Source organism: Trichosurus vulpecula, chromosome 2 (assembly GCF_011100635.1).
Source record: "Trichosurus vulpecula isolate mTriVul1 chromosome 2, mTriVul1.pri, whole genome shotgun sequence".
NCBI classification, from domain to species: Eukaryota; Metazoa; Chordata; class Mammalia; order Diprotodontia; family Phalangeridae; genus Trichosurus; species Trichosurus vulpecula.
Genome location: NC_050574.1, coordinates 67,707,189 through 67,728,318, shown reverse-complemented (window position 1 = coordinate 67,728,318; position 21,130 = coordinate 67,707,189). Strand labels below are relative to the sequence as shown.

The window sequence follows — 21,130 nt, the reverse complement described above, 5'->3', positions numbered from 1 at the left end:
CTAGTTTCTCTTCTATTTCCTTCTGAGTTAGTTTAAAGTTATAATTACAAGAAAAGTTGTTATCTCTCATACTGGTAGCTCCTGGGATACTTCCAGGATGTTTGTTATCTCTAAGCCCCACAAGTTGGTACTCTTCCTCAAAAGATATGTCTGTTCTTGCCTGTCCTTTTACAATTAAGGGAGTTTTTAAATCACTTCCAAGGAAACAGCAAGTGTGGTAGTTTTGATCCCCTAGCAAAGATTGCCAGTAATTTCCTTCCCAACAGTTGTCCTTGCCATCCATGGGCAAATGGGTCCCATAAAACAATTAACATTCCTTAATTGTCAGAGAAGAGTGGTGACTAGCCTCATTTGAATGTCAACCCACCTAGCCAATCATAGTGTTCCTACTCAAACCCCATAGTTCTGTCATTGTTGTTCTCCACACCTACCAAGACCCCTTCTTTGTTGTGTTAGTAAGGAGGATCCTCTCCTCCTTATTGGGGTTGCTAGCTTTACTGAGGTTGCCAGTCTGACCCACTTTGTTAACAGTTATACACACCACTGTTAATGTTAAACCTTAGTTTACCATTATTAATTTTATTTGCCACAACTGCACAATTATAATGATCAGCATTGGCCCTGGAGATGAGATGACTTAATATACCTCCCTCTTTTCAATGAAGGGGCAAGGGATTATCCATGTGGAATGTGTGCCTCCCTGTCCCCAAAATTATCCCCAATTTCTCCTATCTATGGCTTGTTTCTATATAGTTGTTTTCATGTTTTCTCCCCTATTAGTCTATAAGCTCCTCGAGAACAGGGACTATTTTTGCCTTTCTTTGTATTCCTAGTACTCTGCATACAGTAGGCCTAGCTCATAGTAGGCACTTAATAATTGCTTGCTGAATTGCATATGTGGCTAAACAAGGTTGTTGCATTGGTTGGTTCTGCTGAATGGGTGTATTTCTAAAAAAAAAATCTTTGTTATGAGGGAAGTCTTACTGGATGGGAGGGCAGGGAAGAGATATATTGGGAAATGAATATAGTATAAAAACAAAAGATATTGTTAAAACTTTTAAACATCAAACTGAATCTTGAGATGGGCCCTGATAACCTCTAATCTCTACTCTGGTTCTAAGAATCTGAGACTAAACTGTGGCAGTGTTGATGAGATTGAGGCGGCTATGGCCTTAGACACTGGAGTCCAGGATATATATGGCTTGTGGGTGCAGCCGGCTTCTGATTTGGTGCCCAGGGCCTCTCCTGCCTGTGGGACAGAGCAAAGGAGAATCAGGGATATGAGGTTCCATAAGATCTCATCATTAACTCTAACTGGGGACCCTGGGACTAGGGGGATGGAAACAAGGATAGGACCTCCCCCTCAAATGCCTGCTTGCTTGAAAAGAGGGGAGAACTTGGGGAGGGGAAGTGGGAAGGTTCCTGGACACACTGACCTGGGACCCAGAGGCCTGGAAGACAGCAGGCCAGGCCCAAGGCAGTGGCCATGCAGCCAGCAGATCCCACAATGCCTAACCAGCACGACCAGCCCCACTCATAGTAGCCAGTAAGGGGTCCTCGGGGCTGAGTAGGTAAGGTTCGCTCCATAGCCACCTCCACAGCAAACCAGAGTGAGCCCAGCACTCCAGGGAACCCTAGAGCAAAGGTTAGTGGACTGATGTTCCTGCCCTGGAGTCCAGCAGCAGCAGCCTCAGAATCTCCTCCTCAGAAGCCCCAGCCCGGACCTGCCCCTTCCTTACAGTTTCTGGGTGTTGAACCATCATGCCCTGCTCCCTTTCCTGTAGCTTGAGTCACTCACCTCCCCCGACCTCAGCCTCAACCCTGAATCTTCCCCTCCCACCTCACCTCCAGCACCTAAGAGGCAGCCTGCTGCCCAGGCCAGCTGAATCCTTGTCCTGGAGTCAGTCCCCAGGAACTGTGCCTGGGTCAGAGTGAGGAGCAGGGCCACCAACCCACAGCTACACAGCAGCCCAGCCACGAGCAAAAGGGACCTGGTCAGTACCCGCCGCCCTGGGGAGGAGGAGAGAGCAGCAGAGAAGGAGCATAGGGACCACCAAGGAGTAAGGCTCAGGGAACACTGGGGTGGGGAGACCCAGGGAGGACTAGTTGAGGGGAGGGGCACAAGGAGCATTTGGAAAGGGGACATGGAGAGTATCATCGAGGATGCCCAAGGAACACTGAGTGGGGAATCACAGAACAGTAAGAGAGTAGGAAGCATAGGGAGAGAGGACTGGGGAAAGGGGCACATGCAGCATTGGGGGAGAAGGGAGCTGGGGGAAAACTGAAAGCAAGGCCTCAGGGGCAGGTTAGGGAAGAGCCTGGGAGAAAAGGGAGTTTGGGGAACATTTTAGGGGCATAAACCCTGAAGGGGGAGCTGAGGGGTGGTGTGGCAGGGAAATTACAGAACAGATGGAAGGGAAACAGGGTGGGAATCTCCATGGCCAGAAGAGTGTATGTGAGGAGACAGGGGTGGGGAAGGGTGGCTGTCACAGCTGGTGCTGGGTTAGGAAGGGAAGATCCAGGGTTTTGAGCAGGGCCCTGCAGGTGGGGTTGGGGTGGAGGTCTCACGTGGATGGGTGGCCAGGATGGAATCATACTGGTCACAGGTCCGGATCCCATCCAGTAGATTGGTGACACACGCCCGCCACAGCCCCTGGCACTTATGGCTCACCTAGGTATGTATGGAAGGGAAAAAAAAGACGGGAGGGAGTCTGAAGAACAGCAGTCCGCTTCCACTTAGGGGAGGGAGACGTCCTAGTCAGGTTTTTCCCTACTTCAGCCTGTAAGCTCCTTGAGGACAGGGTCTGTGTCACATCTTTCTTCGTCACCCTCCCTGGTCTCTCGGGGTCCAGCCTCGAGCCTCGCATTATTCTTTTCTCCCCATATCCCCCTGCACTGAGCCTCAGCACCAAGGAGAGCTCCTGATTTTGGGGACCATCTCTCATTTCTCCTAGCAGAGCCAGCGAGAAGAAAAGGTGCTAAGTTATCCATTAAGTATAGCGCTAATGAATGAGACGCATTGCTTTCCACTGAGTCCTTCTCTTGCCGGACCTAGGTAAGGAAGGACTGGTCGAGGGGTCAGGACGTAGGGGAAGGGCTAGGATCGGGGCAGGGAGGAGCATTGGGAAGGGGCGGGCCTGAATGGGATCTGTACCCGGCTGGGATGTGGAAGGGGCTGGGGACAGAGTAGGTCCTAGAAAGACCAACAGGGGGCTGGGGAGGGACTGGGCGGAGTTAGGGCTAGGGCCAGGATCCTAAGGTTTATTTGATCCAGGCCAGAATTTGCGAGGGGCGTAGCCTCAGTGGAGGGGAGGGTCCTATACTGGGCTAGTGCGGGGATTCTATCAGCAGAACCTCACAGGACTCAAATTGCCTGGGACCTGGGCTGGGTGGAGGTTAGAAGTTTGGGAAAGCGGCGGGCCTGACTCTCACCCTCTCACCTCCAGACTATCGTCGGAGTTAACCACCCAGCAGTCTGTCCAAGTGGCCGTGAGCAGCAAGGCCGTAGAGAGCAGGGCCAGGCAGGCCAGCGGTAAGAGACTGGGTCCTGGCATTGGGACCTGCAGGCGACAGCAACCCAAACGTCCGGCCGGACGTCCAGGAGTCCCATCTCCCACCGCCAGTCCTCCCCCCAGATGTGCCTCGCATTCACAGAAACCTCTGTCTACCCGGGGGAAACACATGACAAAGTCCTGGGTGGAGAACCTGAATTTTATAACCAGAAGACAGTGAAATTGACTTTGTTCTCTGCTTTCATGAATCCGAAGGGTGGAGGGGTTGATGCTGGAGGAGATCACGGTCCCTGGCTTCTTCCCCTTATCTCACGCAGCGAAGCTTCAGGATGTCCGGGGAGCAGGGTTTCTGAGGCTCCTCTAATTCTATTCCTCAGTGCCAGGGTATATGTATAACTCCCCACAGAGGCAGGGGAGGAGCGGGCTCTACGGTTGGGGAAAGTCACTGGCTACCTACGTGAGGCAGACATGGATGCTGTCTCTAGCAGATTATTCCCAGACACAGTCTATAGAAGTATTCATTGACGCAGTCTCAGAGGGTTAGTCACTGATACCATCTACAAGCGTTAGGCACTTGACATCTACCCGGGTCAGTAACTGCCACAGTCTGCATGGGTATACACTGACGCAGCCTCAGAAGGTTAGTCCCTGATGCCGTCTACGAGAGTTAGACAGTTGACACGGTCTACAAGGGTTAAACACTAACCTGTATTAGACATGTACCGGTTAGTCACTGATGCGGTCACTGATCGTGTCTAGGCGGACTGCCGTCTGTCCGGGTTTTGATATTAATATAGTCTGCTTGAGTGAGTCCCCATTAGGATGGCTTGGGTCTGGACTCATCCATCTTCCTCTAATCCCTCAGCCCTCCCTACTCCACCTCCCCACCCTGAACCGCCCAAGGAGCCGACCTGCGCAAGAGGACTCCTGGACCAGGGCCTGGCGGGGCTTCGATCTCGAGGTAGTGCCCCTGAAGACAGAGCCGGAGCTGGAGTTGCTGCTGCCGCCGCCCAGCCCCGCGCCCAGTGTACAGCCCGTTAGGACCTCGTCACCCAGTCTTAGCCCGGGCTTCGCCTGGTGGAGTCCTGCGGGTCCCAAAGTTCCGACTGGAGCTCTGGGGCAGGTCTAAGGGGCGCGGCCAGGGGTACTGAGGGGAGGAGGGGGTGGAGAACCGAAGGGAGGGGACAGGATCGTGGGAGGGGGCACAGTGAGGGGTTGCTGGTGGGGGCGGGGGCGGGGACTCAGGAGAGTCACATGTGGATCCAGGTTTCCTTCGCCTTCCAAGCCAATCCCTGGGAACCTGTCCAGCCCACGAGAGCAACTTTGGCTCCCTTTCCCGAGGGACAAAAGCTCCACACCACCCTTTCTCCGCCTTTCCCTCCCCTGAAAGTGCCCCCCGAGGGCGATGTGGGATGGGAGCTTTTGTGAGCTCTCTCCTGGGTCCACTTGGTAGACCCCCAGATCAGGAGCTCCGCTGCAATCTCCTTCCCCAGGCCCCAGGCCCCAGCCCCAAGCCTTGCAAGAGTCTTGGTCTTCAGAATGGTGGGGTGGACTCCTAGGCCTCTAAGAGAAATGGACGGGGAGAGCGCACATCTCCTCTTTAGGGAATAACGTCAGAGCAGAAGAAGCTCTAATGACCCAGGTATGTGCTACGTTTAATCTCAATTCAGGCAGCTCTGCAGAAAAGGGTGAGCTGGGCTCTAGAGGATGGAAACCAGGAAATGTGAGTCAAATTCTCCCTAAGAGGAAGAGGAGCCAGAATTTAATAGTGAAAACTGTAACTTTCTCACTCCTGCCTGTTTCCCTGCAGTGATTAGGAGTGAGACCTCTCTTGTGCACTGATCCCAGGGAGCAGGGCAGGGGACAAGTCATTGGTGTTCATAGGACTTAGAACCTAGAGATCATTCATTGAATCCTCAGTTTATTGATGAGGAAACTGAGTCCCAAAGAGGTTGCATGAGATCACAAAGCTAGTGGCAGTTCTCAGGATAGAGCTGGACAGAAGGAAGGAGGGGATGCTGGTCACACTTGTCCCCTTTGCCTCCCCTCTTGCCTGTCACCTGTTGCTAGTCTCTGTCCCTGTCACACTCACTTACCACCACCTCCTACCCCCAGATGAATAAAAGACACCAAACTCAAGAAAAACAAACCAGGACTTCTCTTTGCATATGGACCAAAGTCACAGAAGCACAGCTTCCTCCAGGGTGGAGGAGAGGGAATGGAAGAGTAAGGGAGGGAAGTGTCTGGGGCCTGGGAGGGGGCCAGGGATGGGGGCAGCTAGGTTACAAGCCTGGGTCTCCCCTCATGGGTGCAGGCACTTTTACAATTTGTCTGAAATTCAAAAGAAAAAAATGGGTGTTAGTTCTGCTGAGAGAACCCTGGGCTCCAGGGATCCAGGTAGAGGTCACTGTCCCCAGCATCCACTCACACCCAACCCACAGCCCACCAGCTTATTCATAGATTAGCAGTAGCCTTGGCCTACGCAACCCTCCTTCCCTGTCCATGTGACAGGAGGCAGATTCCTGAGCCCCTCTAGGAGTGGGCTCTGTGTACATTTCTCTAGATGTGTGTGTGTGTGTGTGTGTGTGTGTGTGTGTGAGAGAGAGAGAGAGAGAGAGAGAGAGACAGACAGACAGACAGACAGACAGACAGGCAGGCAGACAGAGAAACAGGCAGAGTCAGAGCCTGTATCCAGGTATTTCCGGGGGTGTCGGGGTGTCTTTGTGTTTTTATCCCTCTGAGTAGAAGCCAATGTACCACTCTCAGTCTATGTGTGCCTGTGAGACTGCCTCTTTCTATGCTGGTATGTGTGAACTGAAGAATGAATGCTACTGGGAACTACCTGATGGGCCATAGGGACCACCCTCACCCTCAGCCCAGGACATAGGGGCTGTCTGAGGAGTTGCCTCTTCACCTGCCTTGGGGCTGACAGGGGTACAGAGGATGTGGGAGTTGGGGACAGGAACAACGGGCCCAGGGCTGGGCCGGGGGCTCAGACATACTCCCGAGCAGCTGCAGAGGAAGGCCCAGCTCGATAGGGTTGCTGGGGACTGAGTCTCTCTCCTTCAGGACAGGTGCAGCAGAGGAAGGAACCACCCAGCATGATGAGGCTGGCAGATGCCCAGCCCACAAACAGTGCTGGCCCAAACTCATACCTGGGAGGGAGGGAAGGAGAGAAGGAAAAATCAAGTTAGACAAGGCCCCATTATGGCTGGTTCACTGAGTCATGCCAAAATATTCCCACCCTTCAGGGCCTAGTTTAATATCATCTCCTTCGTGAAGATTTCTGTGACTAATCCTAGCTAAACATATCTTCCCCTACTCTGAACTCCTGTCTAGACCCTTCATTGGCCATCAGTCATATATTATATTTATTTTTTCATGTGTATATGGAAAAAAAAGGTGGCCCTGCCATGTACCCCCAAGCAAGGGACAACTGGTGGATAGCTCATATGGTTATTGAATTGGACTCAACTGAAAACTGTTCTTTGTATGTGCATGTGATAATTTCTGATATATAGGTCTGACCATGCCACTCCCCAGTGAAAAATCTCTAGTGACTCCTTATTGCCTATAGAAGAAATGTCAAATTCCTTGGCCCGGTATTCAAGGTCCTCCGCAGTCTAAATCAATGGATTTTTTCCAGCCTTGTGTCACATGGCCAAATTGCCCGATTCCTCTACTTCATCCCACTTTCACCCATGTCCATGCATAACTACAGGCCATCTCCCAGGACTAGAATACCCTCTTTTCTCCATTTCTACCTGTTGGGAGAAGCCTTTTCTGATGCCTCCCATCCCCACTCCTTTTGTGATCTCTTTTGTCCCTGTCCCATTCTGTCTTATAGCAGACTTCTCTATACATGTGCTTTGCTCCTTCTAACAGACTGGAAGCTTCTTGAAAATCTTTGCACCCCTACCACCAGGCTCAGTGTTCTGCATATGGCAGGCACTTTTGTAAACAGTCATTGAATTTGTTAAACATAAAAGATGCCTAGTCCTTGCCTGCTGGAAGGTCTGTCTCCCACCAGTCAGAGACAGGGTCCTAAAATTCTAGCTAACAGCAACAGGGATGCATGAGTTCCAGAATGAGGGGAGTGGCCCCAGAAATAGTCTCCCTGTTCTCTCCAGCTTGATTGATGGAGAACAATGTGCAGGACCCCTAGGGTCATCCTTGGGCTGAGTCAACTGGGCAACAATCATTCACTCCCATCCCTCCTTCAAATGAGGAATTTCTCCTTTCTTATTGTTTGAGTTTGGGGGCAAAATTCTGAGGAGGAAGGGTTAGAGTAAAACCCACCCCTCTTCTCTATATTATTGGTGCTATCAATGTTCTCCTTGACAAGACCCCTCTGATCTCCATTCACCAATTCTAGTCTAAGCACTAAGGCTCTCCCTTGGTGTGGTCTCCACCTCTTACTTGAGGACATAGTCCCTGGACAACATGATCTCCTGGAGCCCTCAAAGCCAGGTCAAGTTTGTGCTTCTGAAAGTTCCATCTGCCATGCCCATTCCTTTCTCCATACCAGGTTATCTATTGGATATCCCTCACTGTTGCTCCATAACCAACCCATCTTTTCTGCTACACATAGTAGGGGTTTAGTATGTATTTGTTAAATTGAAGAGGTATCATGGTAAAGTGGAAAGTCTTTGGTACTTAGAATTGGGACCTGGGTTCAAAGCCTGGCTCTCTACATGCTACCTGTTTGACTATCACCCAAGTCACTGTCCCTCTTTGGGTCTTAGTTTCTTGATCTGGAAAATGAGAGAGTTGGGCTAAATCAACTCTTAAGGTCACTTCTGGCTCTAAATCTTTAATCCTATGAGCCCACAGTCATGTTATTTCCTCCCCCCGACACATACCTCACAACTAACTCTATACATCCTCATAGATTCATAGAATGATAGAGACAGGAGGGACCTTAATGATCATCTAATCCATCCTCAGTTTGCAAAGATGTAAACTGAGGCCCAGTGACTTGCCCAAGATCACACCTGCTAAGGACCTGACATAACTTGAACCCAGGCCTTTTCACACTAAGGTTCAGGGCTCTTTCTACCTTATCATGCTGCCCAGAACCAACCAAGACTCTTTTCAGTCTCTTAGAATAAGAATTGTAGGAAATAGATGAAATATTTCTGGATCTTCCTTTCTGGAATGCTTGGGATGTTAAGAGATCCCTTAGTGGTCCATTGATCGTGCCTCAAATCCCTGAGAAGGTCTCCACTCTGAAGATGGTCACTGGAAATGGGAGAACCAAGCTGCCTTTCACTTCATGGAATCTCTGAATTGGAAGACCTCCGAAGAGATGATGTAATGCAACCTGTACCTGAGCAAGAGTCCCCTCCATAGCATACCCAACAAAGTGTTCATCCAGCCTTGGGGAAGCAGTATGGTGAAGTGGATGGAGAGCTGACTTTAGAATCAGAGGTTCTGAGCTTGAATCCTGAATTTGTCACTTACTACTTGTGCGGTCTTGGGCAAATCACTTCCCCTCTCTGGGTCTCAGTTTTCTCATCTGCAAAATGAATAGACTGGACTAGCTAACCTCCTAGGTCTGAAGAGACTCATGATCTTTTCAGTTCAGATCAGTAAACATTTATTAAGTGCCTGCTATGTTACAAGTCACTGTTTGGGGTACTGGGAGTACAAAAAATGAGATATTCTCTTGTTCTTAATTACATTCTTTCTGACATTCTACTAAAGGGATACTATATACAGAAATAGAATCCTTGCTTCAGTCCCCTAAACTCTGGACTTCCATGGATGCTGCTCAATCTCAGGTGTTTCTCCAGAATCATGTATTTTGGGTTTTTTGGGTTGTTTTGTTTCCTACTTAGTTTCCTCTAGGGACCTCAGAATATAACTTGTATTCAAGTCTCCCTCCAGATGTGAGTAAATGTTCCCAGATCCTATACAAGTCTTCAAGGTAACAATGCACATTAGATGCAGGACCTTTGAGGGAAACGACTGGTGCACCCTAGAATTTGTGAAAGGGAAAGAGAAGAGAGACTGAAATGCACGGACTGAAATGAGCCCTCCATTTTCAGAAAAGCAGATAGGAAAGATTCAGAGAAAAGACAGGTCGGATCCAATGGACCTAAAAATTCTATAAGGAAAGTAAAGCCAAGAGGGATGGGGAAACCCCCAAGGATTGGCATGGCGGATAGAGTGCTGAACTTGGAGTCAGAAAGATCTGAGTTCAAATTTTGCCTCAGACACACGCTTTTTGTTTGAAACTGGATAAGTAATTTAACTCCTCGCACCCTCATTTCCTCATCTGTCAGATGGGAATAGTAATAGCCACATCCACCTTACTGGGTTGTAGTGAGGATCAAATAAACCCATAGTAACAATTGTGCTGTAAGGTTCGCACTTTGCGCACGGTTGTTGTTGTCGTTTGGTTGTTTTCAGTCGTTCCCAACTCTTTGTGACCCCATTGGGGGGTTTTCTTGGCAGAGATACTGGGATCGTTTGCCATTTCCTTCTCCAGCTCATTTTACGGATGGGGAAACTGAGGCAAACAGGGGGAGGTGACTTGCCCAGGGTCACACAGCAACTTCATGTCTGAGGCCAGATTTGAACTCAGGAAGATGAGTTTTCCTGACTCCAGTCATGCTCATTACATGAGCTAGCTGCCCTCTTTACAAATGTTAACTCATTTTATTCTCACAATAACCTTGGGAGGTAGATGCTATATTATCCCCATTTTACAGTTGAGGAAATAGGCACAGAGCAGTTAAATGACTTGCTCAGACTCTCAGTTAGTCTCTGAGGCTACATTTATACTCAAGTCCTCCTGCCTTGAGGTCCAGTTCCCCAACCTGCTCTGCAGAATAGAGGGTCTTGGAGAGGTTTTTTCGCTTGTTTTTGTATTCTCGACATACAGCCGAGTGCATAACACATAAGTAGTCAGTTAAATGTATTAATAAATTAATAAATAAGTACTTAACAAATGCTTCATTCATATAACCAGTGATTTCCGTGCCCAAATAGCCCGTTCCACATCTGGATAGTGTTCATTGTTAGGAATTTTTTCCTTACATAGAAATGAAATTTGTCACTGTCACTTTCATCCACTGCTCTGATTTCTCCCCTCTGGGGCAAAATAGAATAAATTTAAAGTGTCTTCCATTTGATAGCCCTTCAGATACTTGAAGATGTTTCTCACATCCCCCTTGAGTCTTCACTTGTGCAGACACATCCCCCGTTCCTTTAAATCAAGGGCCTTGAGGTCCTCAAGTGCGGCCCTTTGACTGAGGACCTAGAGGACCACATGTGGCCTCGAGGCCACCGGCTCCCTACCCCTGCTTTAGACAGTCTTCCTTTCTATGGCATACACTAGAACACTACCATTCTGGCTGCCCTCCACAAGGACGCTTTCTGGATTATCAATGTCCTTACTCAACTGTGCTCACAATTGAACACTTCAAATGGAGTCTGACCAGGGTGGAGTCATCTTCTTCTTCCTAGAAGCTCTGCATCACTCCATCTGATAACTGAGAAGCTGGCAAAAAGAGCAGCCAGAATTGATCACCATATTCTAGCTAGGGTGGTCTGACTCAAGGCAGATTACCCCAAGATGGTCGCTTCCCAAATCCTACACACCATGTCTCTTGTAATGTAGGCTGCATTCGATTTCATGGCCATAGGATCACATTGTTAACTCATATGGAGCTTCTGGCTCATTTAAGTCTCCCAGATCTTTTTCACATGAACTGGGAATCTGCTTAGTGGCTTCAAGACCCAACTCAAATCCAACCCTTTCCATGAAGCCTTTCCTAATTTGGCCCACAGTGATCATGATCATGACCTTCTCTGTCCTCTGATAAGCCTTAGAGTCTCAAACACATCATCATACACTTGGTTCTATTCTATCCTGGACTATTATCCATATTTTTCTAATGAAATAGTATGTATCTAAAATCCCCCCTTTTACTGGAATCCTTCCCCAACCCCTCTTAATTCTAGTGCCTTCCCTGTTACTTATTTCCTATTTCTCCTGTATATAGCTTGATTGGTACATATCTGTTTCATGTTGTCTCCCCCATTAGAGTGTAAGCTCCTTGAGGGCAGGGACTGTCTTTTGCCTCTTTTTGTCTCCCTGTTACTTAGCACAGTGCCTGCCATAAAAAATGTGCTCTTAATAAATGTTTATTAATTGATTAATTTTAAAAAGCATGGATATTAAAGAAAAAAAAGAGGAGATACTCAGTGTCAAGCTGAGAAAGGCCATGGGCATCCAGGAAGCTAGGAGGAGGGAAGACATTCAAAGGGTCTCAGAGTCATGCAGGAGGTGACAGCCACATGCTTATAGGATGGCAGAAGCCCATTGGAGGTACTGTTGTGAGGCTCAAAAGTGCATTCTGGGAATCTAGAAATTCCGTTTTCAGAAATGGGACTGGGAAGATTCCTGTCTTTGCGACCTTATCACTCCTGTGACATTTTCCCCTCTCTGGGCCTCAGTTTCTCCATCTGTAAAATGGGAAGGGTGTTGTACTAGATCAAGGATTCTTAAACTGGGGCTTGGGAATTTAAAAAAAAAACTATTTTAATAACTATTTTGATATAATTGATTTCCTTTGTAATCCTATACATTTTATTTTATGCAGTTTAAAATCTTATTCTGAACAGAAGTCCAGATTTTCAAGGAGGTCCATGACACAAAAAAGGTTAAGGACCCCTGGACTAGAGGATCTCTAAGGTCTCTTCTTGCTCTAACCTTCCTCTTCCCTTCAGTGGATAAAGTGGTCAAGAGATATGAATGAGTGATTTTCTTTTTTTTTTAAGCCAAACCACAAAAAATTTTATTTATTACAATTCTGTCTCTATTAACAAATGCAAAAGATCTCATTTTAATTTTGAAAAGAAAAAAGGAAATTCAATGAGCTGGGAACTAAGAAAGACATAGAAGGGCCGAGAGCAGTAGCAACCTTGAAAATCTCGGGCTAGGAGCCTATTTAATTGTTTAATTATCCAATTATTTAGGAGTCTAGTCCACCTGTTTAATTCTCCCCATTGCAGTGACCTGTCGATTTTTCACTGGCATTTTTATTTGGTGAATTCCAGCCTAACCAGTCCATTGTCTAAAGAAATCTTTAGTCAGAAAGTGATCTCTGGAACAATTTGGTGGAAGGCTCCAGACACAAAGTCTCTCATATATCACTTCCTAGTCCACTGCCTGTAAGGAATTTTTGGCACATATCTGACCACGCACATCACTTTCTTGATCAGAAAGTTCTGCTGGCGCCTTCTTGCCTCCTGGATAAAATGCCCATTCCTGTGTCTAGCATTCAAACCCCTCTACAATCTGGCTACAGTTTATCTTGTCACACAAATTACACATTACTCCCCCTTACAGACCCTGCACCCCAGCCAAACTAGCCTGCTGGCTGCTTCCCATACACAACATTCTGTGCCATACACAACATCATGGGCCTTTGAACAATCTATCCCCTATGACTGGAATCTGCATCCTCTTCACCTCTGACTCTTGGAACCATTGGCTCCTTTCAAGACCCAGCTGTACTGAGATTTTTCCTGATTCCCCTAGTTGTTAATGCTTCTCTCCCTCCCCTAATCAAATATAAACTCCTTGAGAGTGGGGATTATCTCACTTTTGTCTGTATTCCCAAGGCCAGGGATGGGGAACCTGAGGCCTCCAGGCCACATGTGGCCCTCTAGGTCCTCAAGTGTGGCCCTTTGACTGAATCCAAACTTCACAGAACAAATCCCCTGAATAACAGGATTTGTTCTGTGAAACTTGGACTCAGTCAAAAGGCTGGACTCAAGGACCTAGAAGGACACATGTGGCCTTGAAGCAGCACGTTTCCCACCCCTGGCTAGCACATAGTAAGAATTTAATAAATGCTTGTTGAATCAATCAATTAACTCAGAAAAGGCTGGGCTGGCTGAATTAGGGACAAGATCTCGTAGGACAGGGACAGTCATTTAGGCTGTAGGAGGGAGGCATATATATACACACACACACACACACACACACACACACACACACACACACATATCTCCACTCTGCTGCCTCCCTCCTACAGCCTGAATATATATATATATTTATATTAAACATCTATATATACATATATATAAATAATAAATATATATAAATAATAAATTCTGTGATTGTATATATATATATACACACATATATATATACACACATATATACACACACACACACACACATATATATATATACAATCACAGAATTTATTATTAGAAAACCTAGGTTAGAATTCTGGCTCAGACCTATTAATCTGTGTGACCTTGAGTAAGCCCTTTCCTCTCTAAGCCTCAGTTTCTCCATCCATAAAAGGGGAATAATACTTGTTCAGTCCCCCAGAGTTATTTTGAGGGAGAATGCTTAGCAATCCTGAAAGCACTATAGAAATGTGAGCTGTGATCACTACTGGGGGGAGACCAGGATTAGGGTTGAGAACTCCGTCACACTCGGTGACTTTTTCCTGGTGTTTGTTCCTTTCCAGCGCAGCCAGTGATTAGCACTAAAACCTCTTAAAACCTCAGGAAAGGTTGTGTGCTGAAGTGGGGGGAGAGGCGGCAACCAGGCATTCCTCCCTAGGAGAGAAGAAGGTGGGGCCAGAGAGAGAGGGGGATGAGATCGGAAGAAATCCAGCAGCCGGGCCTGAGACTTGCAAATAGATAGAAAGAAAAAAAAATGGGGGAGATGTGACAGTGGCCTGGGAGATCCTGGGGGGTGGGGAGAGGACAGAAGCTTTGTGTGTGTCAGTTTGGCCTACCTAGGCAAGCTGAATTCCTACTATATTTTCTTGTTTTCATCTGGTAAATACAGACTACTTGATTGACTGAAAAGAAAAAACACCCACAATGGAGAGAGGCCTGGGCCCAGAGCCTTGACCAGTCCTAGAAATAGAAGAGTCAACATAGGGGCTGAGAAGGAAGGACTGTGGGTTCTAGGTGGGCACAGACTCTCCTGAGGCCAACAGGATCTGGAGCAAGCAGGCTCTCCTCCTTCACCCCCACCCCACCCCACTCAATCTACCGAATTCCCTCCCCCATCCAGGTTTCCTCACCTGGCATTGACTGGTGTGTTGGGATTGAAGAACTCCTGGGTTACCAGAGCGGCGTACCAGGAGACTGCAGTCAGTGTACAAAGCCCTGGGGACAGAAAGCTCCAGCTCAGTCCTGTTCTGGTTTCCTGGCTCCTAGGTCAAGTCCCTTTCCCCTTCCCCACCTCCCCACCTCCCCACCTCTCCTCCTCCCTGTCAGCCTCCAGGCATGACATGGTTTGCCAAATTTAGTCCAGAGACTATCTGCCTCTCCCCTCTCCATTGGGGGCAGAGAGGAGGTGGAGAGATCAGGAGGGGGCCATTGGCCAATGTTAGGCATGGGGCAGGACCATGGGGAAAGCGGGACCTACCTGCCAGGAGGAAGAGGGCACCGCCCGACATAGCGACCCGGCTCTTTGTCACAGGGCTGCTGTCTCCTACCCGGGTGCATTTCATGCCCACCACACTGACGACCACCCCAATGAAGCCCAGGAGCACAGAGACCACCATGAGAGCTCGTGAAGTCTGGATGTGAACTACAAGGGAAAGAAATCAATGATACTGGAGGGGCCCACTTCCCATGCCCCTCCTTTCAGCCTCGTTACTGTTTGTCCACATCCCCTGCTCTAATCCTCCCCATTCCCTATCCCACCCATGCCCTCTGCCGACCCTGCTTCCTGCCCAGGGTCTTCTACTCCCATCCTCCTCTCCATTTCACTCCCTCCAACCGAACACTGGTTCAGCCTCAGAAATGAAAAAATCGTGTCAGAGCTGCAAGGAAGGTTAGAGGTCATCTGATCCAACTCCTCATTTTACAGATGAGGAAACTGTGGCCCCCAGGGGGACGTGACTTACCCAAGGACACACAATGAGTAATCAGAACAGTGGAGATTTGAACCCAGGTCTCCAGACTCTTAAATATAGTAACCTTTCCCATTTCCTCCCAAGTCCTAGAGAAATAGGGCCTCTGGAGGTAAGCCACTCTTGCCCTCTCTGTTTCCGCTCTGAGGGCTCTGGGTTAGGATACAGCCCAGTAAAGTACCTGGGGGATGGGGAGTCACAGTGGTACCATGCTTATGTATGTGGTGACATGGCTATGATGTCACATGTGCTATTTTAGGACTTTTCCTTCCTTCCTTCCTTCCTCCCTCCCTCTGTCTCTCTCTGTCTCTGTCTCTGTCTCTCTCTCTCTCTCTGTCTCTCTCTCTCTCTCTCTCTCTTTCTCTCTCTCTCTATCTATCTGTTCCGCCTCTCACACACCTGACTCTTGGAATCACCTTCTTTGGCCAATAGCTCTGCCCTCAACAAAGACAATCGACATAGCTAGAATACTCTGTCTACAAAGCTCTTTACACCTATTATCTCAGTGGGTCACCATCACCTATCAGATAGGTATTATCTACAGGGTATCATTACCCCCAATTTGGAGATGTGAAAACTGAGGCTCAGAGAAAACAGAGGCCCAGACTGACCACCAGAGGTTTTGTAAAAGTCCCCATGACATGAACACATTTGCATTGGACATACGAATAGTGGACAGCCCAAGGACATGGGTTTGAATCCTCCCTCTGCCATTGGTTCCCTGTGTGACCATGGGCAGTCAGTTCTCTGGGGTTCAGGTTTCTCATTTACAGTGGGTTGGTCTAAGGCCTCTGATGTCCTGAGCACCTCTAAACCCACGATCCTTTGAACGCCCATCCTGTTTCGCTTCTTTCCTTTCTCTCTCTCTCCCTTCCCTGCCCCTCCACTTCCACTGCCACCTTTCTCCCCCCTCAGAGTGGCTGGCCACCTTTTCCAGGTAACCTTTCTAATTTATACAGATGAAACAGACATATTTCCCTGCCTCAGCACTATGAGGATAGAGGGCCATCATGGCTCTGCCCTTCACTAAAATACCCCTGCCCTTTAATAGGTCCTATACAGCTGGGTTCCTATACAGCTGGGTTCACGTCACTGGGACTTAAAAAAAGGAAACCCTTGGTGGTCAGTGTGGGCCTTTGTTCAGAGCACAAGGACCACACCCAGGCCTGCGCACTAGCATTATGTGTGGTGGGTGAGGACCAAGGAAAGGGAAGCCAGCCATGAGATGGGTGCCTCCCAGGAGGGAGGGTCAGGGTCCAACCCACCTTCCCCGTGTTTCCATCATCAGGGCTAGCAGACAAATCCCAAGGGGAAGAGAGCTACCCTGGGCCCAAGCTGGGAAAAGCCGAGGATGTCCTAGAGACCAGATACTGGGAGCCTGCCCTTATCCTAACCAACCAACACAACTCCAGCCACTGGGGTCCCTCTTCCTCTGTTTAAACCCCACCCACCCAGGGGTGTGAAGGGCTAGGGAGCAACTGCCAGAAATACTAGAGGAGAAACCAGTACCTCCCAGTCTCCCCCAACCTCCACCCCCTCTCTCAAACCCTGCCCTTCTCTAATCTTCAGGAACCCTGCACCATTGAAGAACCCTCCTTAGCACCAACACTATCATTGCCCTCTCCTCCAAGGGCCCTGGGAGCATTTGAGGGGCTGGGAAAAGGGGAGAAATTGTGAGAGAAGTAACTCATGGAATGGAGAATGTGCGTGTCTAAAGGGGCTGCGTTGATTTCTGTACACCCAAGAGCGGATGCTTGGCTCGGATGACACGTTGAGAATCCACCTTTTTGCTTTGCCTCTGACCTGCTCTGTGATCAAATGAAGAAATCACTTGTCCAATCCAGACTTTGGTTTCTTTCTTGTTAAAATAAATTAGGTTGGAATAAGCCCCTTTCCAGCTCTGACCTTCTAAATTCTAAGGGCTCTTCTAACTCTGACATCCTGTGTTCTAAGGGCCCTCCCAGCTCTGACATTCTGTGTTCTAAGGGCCCTCCCAGCTCTGACATTCAGTATTCTAAGGCCCCTCCCAGCTCTGACATTCAGTATTCTAAGGCTCCTCCCAGATCCGACATTCTGTATTCTAAGTTCCCTCCCAGCTCTGACATTCTGTGTTCTAAGTTTCCTCTCAACTCTGACATTCTGTATTCCAAGTTCCCTCCCAGCCCTGACATTCTGGGTTCTAAGGTGCTTTCCCAGCCCTGACATTCTGGGTTCTAAGGTGCTCTCCCAGCTCTGACATTCTGGGTTCTAAGGTCTGATATTCTAAGGCTCCTTCAAAGGCTCTGAAATTCTACACTCTCACTTTCTATGTTCTGCATTCTGGGGTCACTTGCAGTTCTAACTTTGCATATCTAGTCCCTCCTAGCTTTAATATTCTTTATTCTAAGGTTATTTCACCCCTGACTTTCTATGTTCTGAGGTCCCTTCCCACACTAACATTCTACAAGTAGGAATATGTAGGATTATGAATCCTACATATGTAAGAATTATGAATCTGGAGGCGGGGCAGGAGTGTCTGATACCAGAGAGGCACAGAGCAGCAGGGGGCTTGGGGCACTGCTCTTTTAAGGCACACAGCCTCAGAGGCACCAGAACTTCCTCCTGTCCCATCTCAGTGAACCCTACCAGGTACCCCAAGTCTGCTTTTTGCCCCCTTAAACCCCAAAGGGCAAGTGACACAGTACAGCTGCTTGGGGTGTCAAATGTTGGGGCCAGAGGAATAAGGGAGCAGGAGGAGCAGAGGAGGGAGCAGGGGGACCAGGGGAGGGAGCAGGGTCCTACCGTCCAGGGCGAGCAGAGAGTCATAGAGCTTGCATTGCACCTGGCCGGTGCTCTGAGAGGCACAAGACATCCAGAGTCCCTCGTAGAGGCCGACCGCTGTGATGATGGCGTCCCCCGCATACGAGGACTGTTTCCATTGGGGCAGGGCTGTGCTGGCAATGATGCCCACCCAGCCCCCCAGCGCCAGGAAGTAGCCCAGGAGCTGGAAGCCAGAGTTGGCCATGGCCCAGATCGCCCAGCAGCCCGAGGTGACAGCTCAGAGCAGGGTTGGGGTCCTTGTGGGGACCGGGGGCATGGCCCCACGGGGCTTCTCTCCTGGAGGACAGCTGAGGGACTCTAAAACACTTAGACGCCAGTGAGGGAAGGGGGCAGGGGGTGGAGGGCAGCAGTGGCAACAGCAGTAGCTGCTCTGGGCTCCGGCTCCAGAATGCTGGGGGAGGTGGGGGGTTGGCAATGCTGAGGCACCGCCCACTGCAGCCTGCCTGGGACATAGCTGAGTCCCGAATCAAAGTGGAGAACTGCCCCAGGTCCCTGAGCAGGGGGATGGGGTGGGGCTTGTGGTCATAGGGAGCTTCCTAAGGAGGTTACCCAAAGCACCCCCCAGGTACTGAAGGAGAGGTAGGGGCCCAACACACCATCCACCCTCCCCTACCCAGAGGGAAACCACACTGGGGCTCATAGGACCATACATTTGGAGCTGGAAGAGCCCTTAGAGTCCAATCCCCTGATTTTATAGAAGAAGATCTGAAGTTCAGAGAGGTTGTGCCTGGCCCAAGTGGTAGTAAATGGGAAAGAATAAATTGAAATCCCAGTCTTCTGGCCCTAAATCCACTGTGAAGTCTTGGTTTATATTTCTAAAATGTTAGCATTATGAAGGACCTTGGAACCATCTAGTCCAAACCCATTAGTGTACAGATGAAGTCTCCCCAAGGGGAATGACTTGCCCAAGGTCACATAGCTAGTAAGTTATCTGAACACAGGTCTCGGGACTCCAAGTCCAGGGTTTTTTTTGGGTTTTGTTGTTGTTGCTTTTCTCCACCACACCACACTACGTTGCCAAAGATTCCTGGTCCTAGAATTCTCTGACCTTTGGGGTTTTCTATTCTCAGAATCTAGGGGCAGGAAAGAAGTTTCTTCTCTTTGCAGGAAGACTGAAGATAGGCACCATGGAAAACTTCCTCAATGCACAAGCTGTTCGGAGACCCCTAAACCTTTGCTCCCCATTCTTGGGTTAGGGGAGTCCATCTAGGAGGGGCCCCCTTCCTCTGGGAGTATAAACCAGGGAAACCGAGGTTCAGAGAAGAGGGGAAGGCCCCAGAGCAGCCAGAGAGGGGATGGCCTGAGGTTTGGTTCCTAGCCAGCCTGGGGCCTGCTATTGGGGGGCGGGGGGAGGAGGCAGCACCAGTCCTTCCTGGCATTAGTCTGAAGGTGGATTGTTCCAGCCCCCTAATCCCCTCCCCAGCAGCTGGATTAGCAGCTCCTGCTGGGACCCAGGCCCAAGCTGCTTCTGCTCACCAATCCAAGGATGGCCTGGGGGAAGGGGAACCCTGACTGTGATAAACAGCCATAATAATTCTTCAGGCTGGAAGAACAAAAAAACTGAGGGAGTCTCGAAGAGAGTGTGGTTTAGTCCTCAACGCTCCTCCCACCCCCCAACCCGGGCTGAGCATCACACCCCCAGCCAGAGATTTGCCCGGATCCAGCATATTTGGAGTTGAGGACCCCAGAACTAGCCTGGGCTTGGAGGAGGAAAGGAGGGGGCAGCCATGCCCCCTCAGGTCCCCAGAGCCTGGGTTAGGAGCTCAGCAATCCTGCCCCCCTTCTGTCCTCCCACAGCAGGGGAATGTTTAACTGCCCTGGGCCTCATTAGAAATCCCCTCACGCTCGACTCAGAGGCTCTATGTGCCTGCTGTTGGGGATTGAAATGTGGGTCTCACACCCCGCCACCCATTCCTGGCAGCCTCTACCTAGCTCTGACACTGGCCACCTCTTCGTTCCATTTCATTCTCCCAAGTTTCTACCAGCTGCCCACCTCACCTTGCACATGCCAGTTTGAGATTAGGGGAGATAGTCTCTTCCTGCCTTGTATTGGGAGGGGTGGGGAATAGAGGTCCTGAGGTATTTCTACCTGAGGGGCCTAGGGAGGCTGGGTTTGACCCCACCCCCACAGAAGGAGCTCTGGGTCCATAGAGCACTGGTCTACAGGGCCTGCTCCCTTACATTCTTCACATGACTATGCAAAAGAGGAGGGTGCCAGGCTCTTGCTGGACAATAGCATCTGTGTGCCCAGGACCCAGGCGTGGGCCGTGTGGTATGGCTCAGGGCTCTGGCCCAGTGGGCAACGAGAGCGGCCCACCACCCACAAGGTCAGGGACTGTTTGTCCTCCAGCTCCCCAGGCCTCCCATAGCCTCCCCCTTCCAATCCAGGATGGCCCCGAGGCAGATGTCCTATCTAGGCAACACAAGACTGATATCAATGTGGTCTTGGAGGTCCTCAAAAGGCAAGGTGAGAGAATGAGCAGGCTCCGGGAATAATTCTAAGCACCCATCCACCCTGAACACCAAGGCCAAACCTACAGGGTCTGAGCGGTCCTAGGTTCTTCTAAGAAAATCCACTGTGAGGTAGCAGGAGTGGGAAATGAGGCACAGACCCAAGGTCACCCTCAAAACCTCCTGTGTGTTGGAAAAACTATTGTCTGGTTCCTTCCAACTCCCAGGACCAGGGCTGGTTCTACTCTATGTCCCTCAGTCCTGCAGGTCATGAAGATGGAGCCTCATGGGGCTACATTTTACACTTGGGATTTATACATTCCCAAATCCTGCTTCTGCTCCCTCAAACCAGCTTGGCTTTGTGCTCAGCTGGCCATTCTGTCCAGTGCCCAGCACAGTGCCTGGCACAGAGTAGGCACTTTGAATGTTCGTGGACTAGATGGC

General features: G+C 49.5%; 2 protein-coding genes across 2 annotated transcripts; both read right to left on the bottom strand.

Moving 5' to 3' along the window:
• Positions 1-562: 562 nt before the first annotated feature.
• Positions 563-4,535, bottom strand: CLDN16 (claudin 16). Its single transcript, XM_036742838.1, has 6 exons — positions 4,424-4,535; positions 3,441-3,560; positions 2,569-2,671; positions 1,846-2,010; positions 1,437-1,634; positions 563-1,249 (listed from the first exon to the last, which is right to left on the bottom strand). Exons 2-6 carry the CDS (start codon positions 3,552-3,554, stop codon positions 1,173-1,175), a joined length of 657 nt encoding a protein of 218 aa, XP_036598733.1. The 5' UTR covers positions 3,555-3,560; positions 4,424-4,535; the 3' UTR covers positions 563-1,172.
• Positions 4,536-5,647: 1,112 nt separating this feature from the next.
• On the bottom strand, positions 5,648-18,538 carry CLDN19 (claudin 19). Its single transcript, XM_036746269.1, has 5 exons — positions 18,197-18,538; positions 14,926-15,090; positions 14,579-14,663; positions 6,515-6,667; positions 5,648-5,843 (listed from the first exon to the last, which is right to left on the bottom strand). The coding sequence occupies exons 1-5, from the start codon at positions 18,417-18,419 to the stop codon at positions 5,795-5,797; spliced, it is 675 nt and encodes a 224-aa protein (XP_036602164.1). The 5' UTR covers positions 18,420-18,538; the 3' UTR covers positions 5,648-5,794.
• Positions 18,539-21,130: the final 2,592 nt, after the last annotated feature.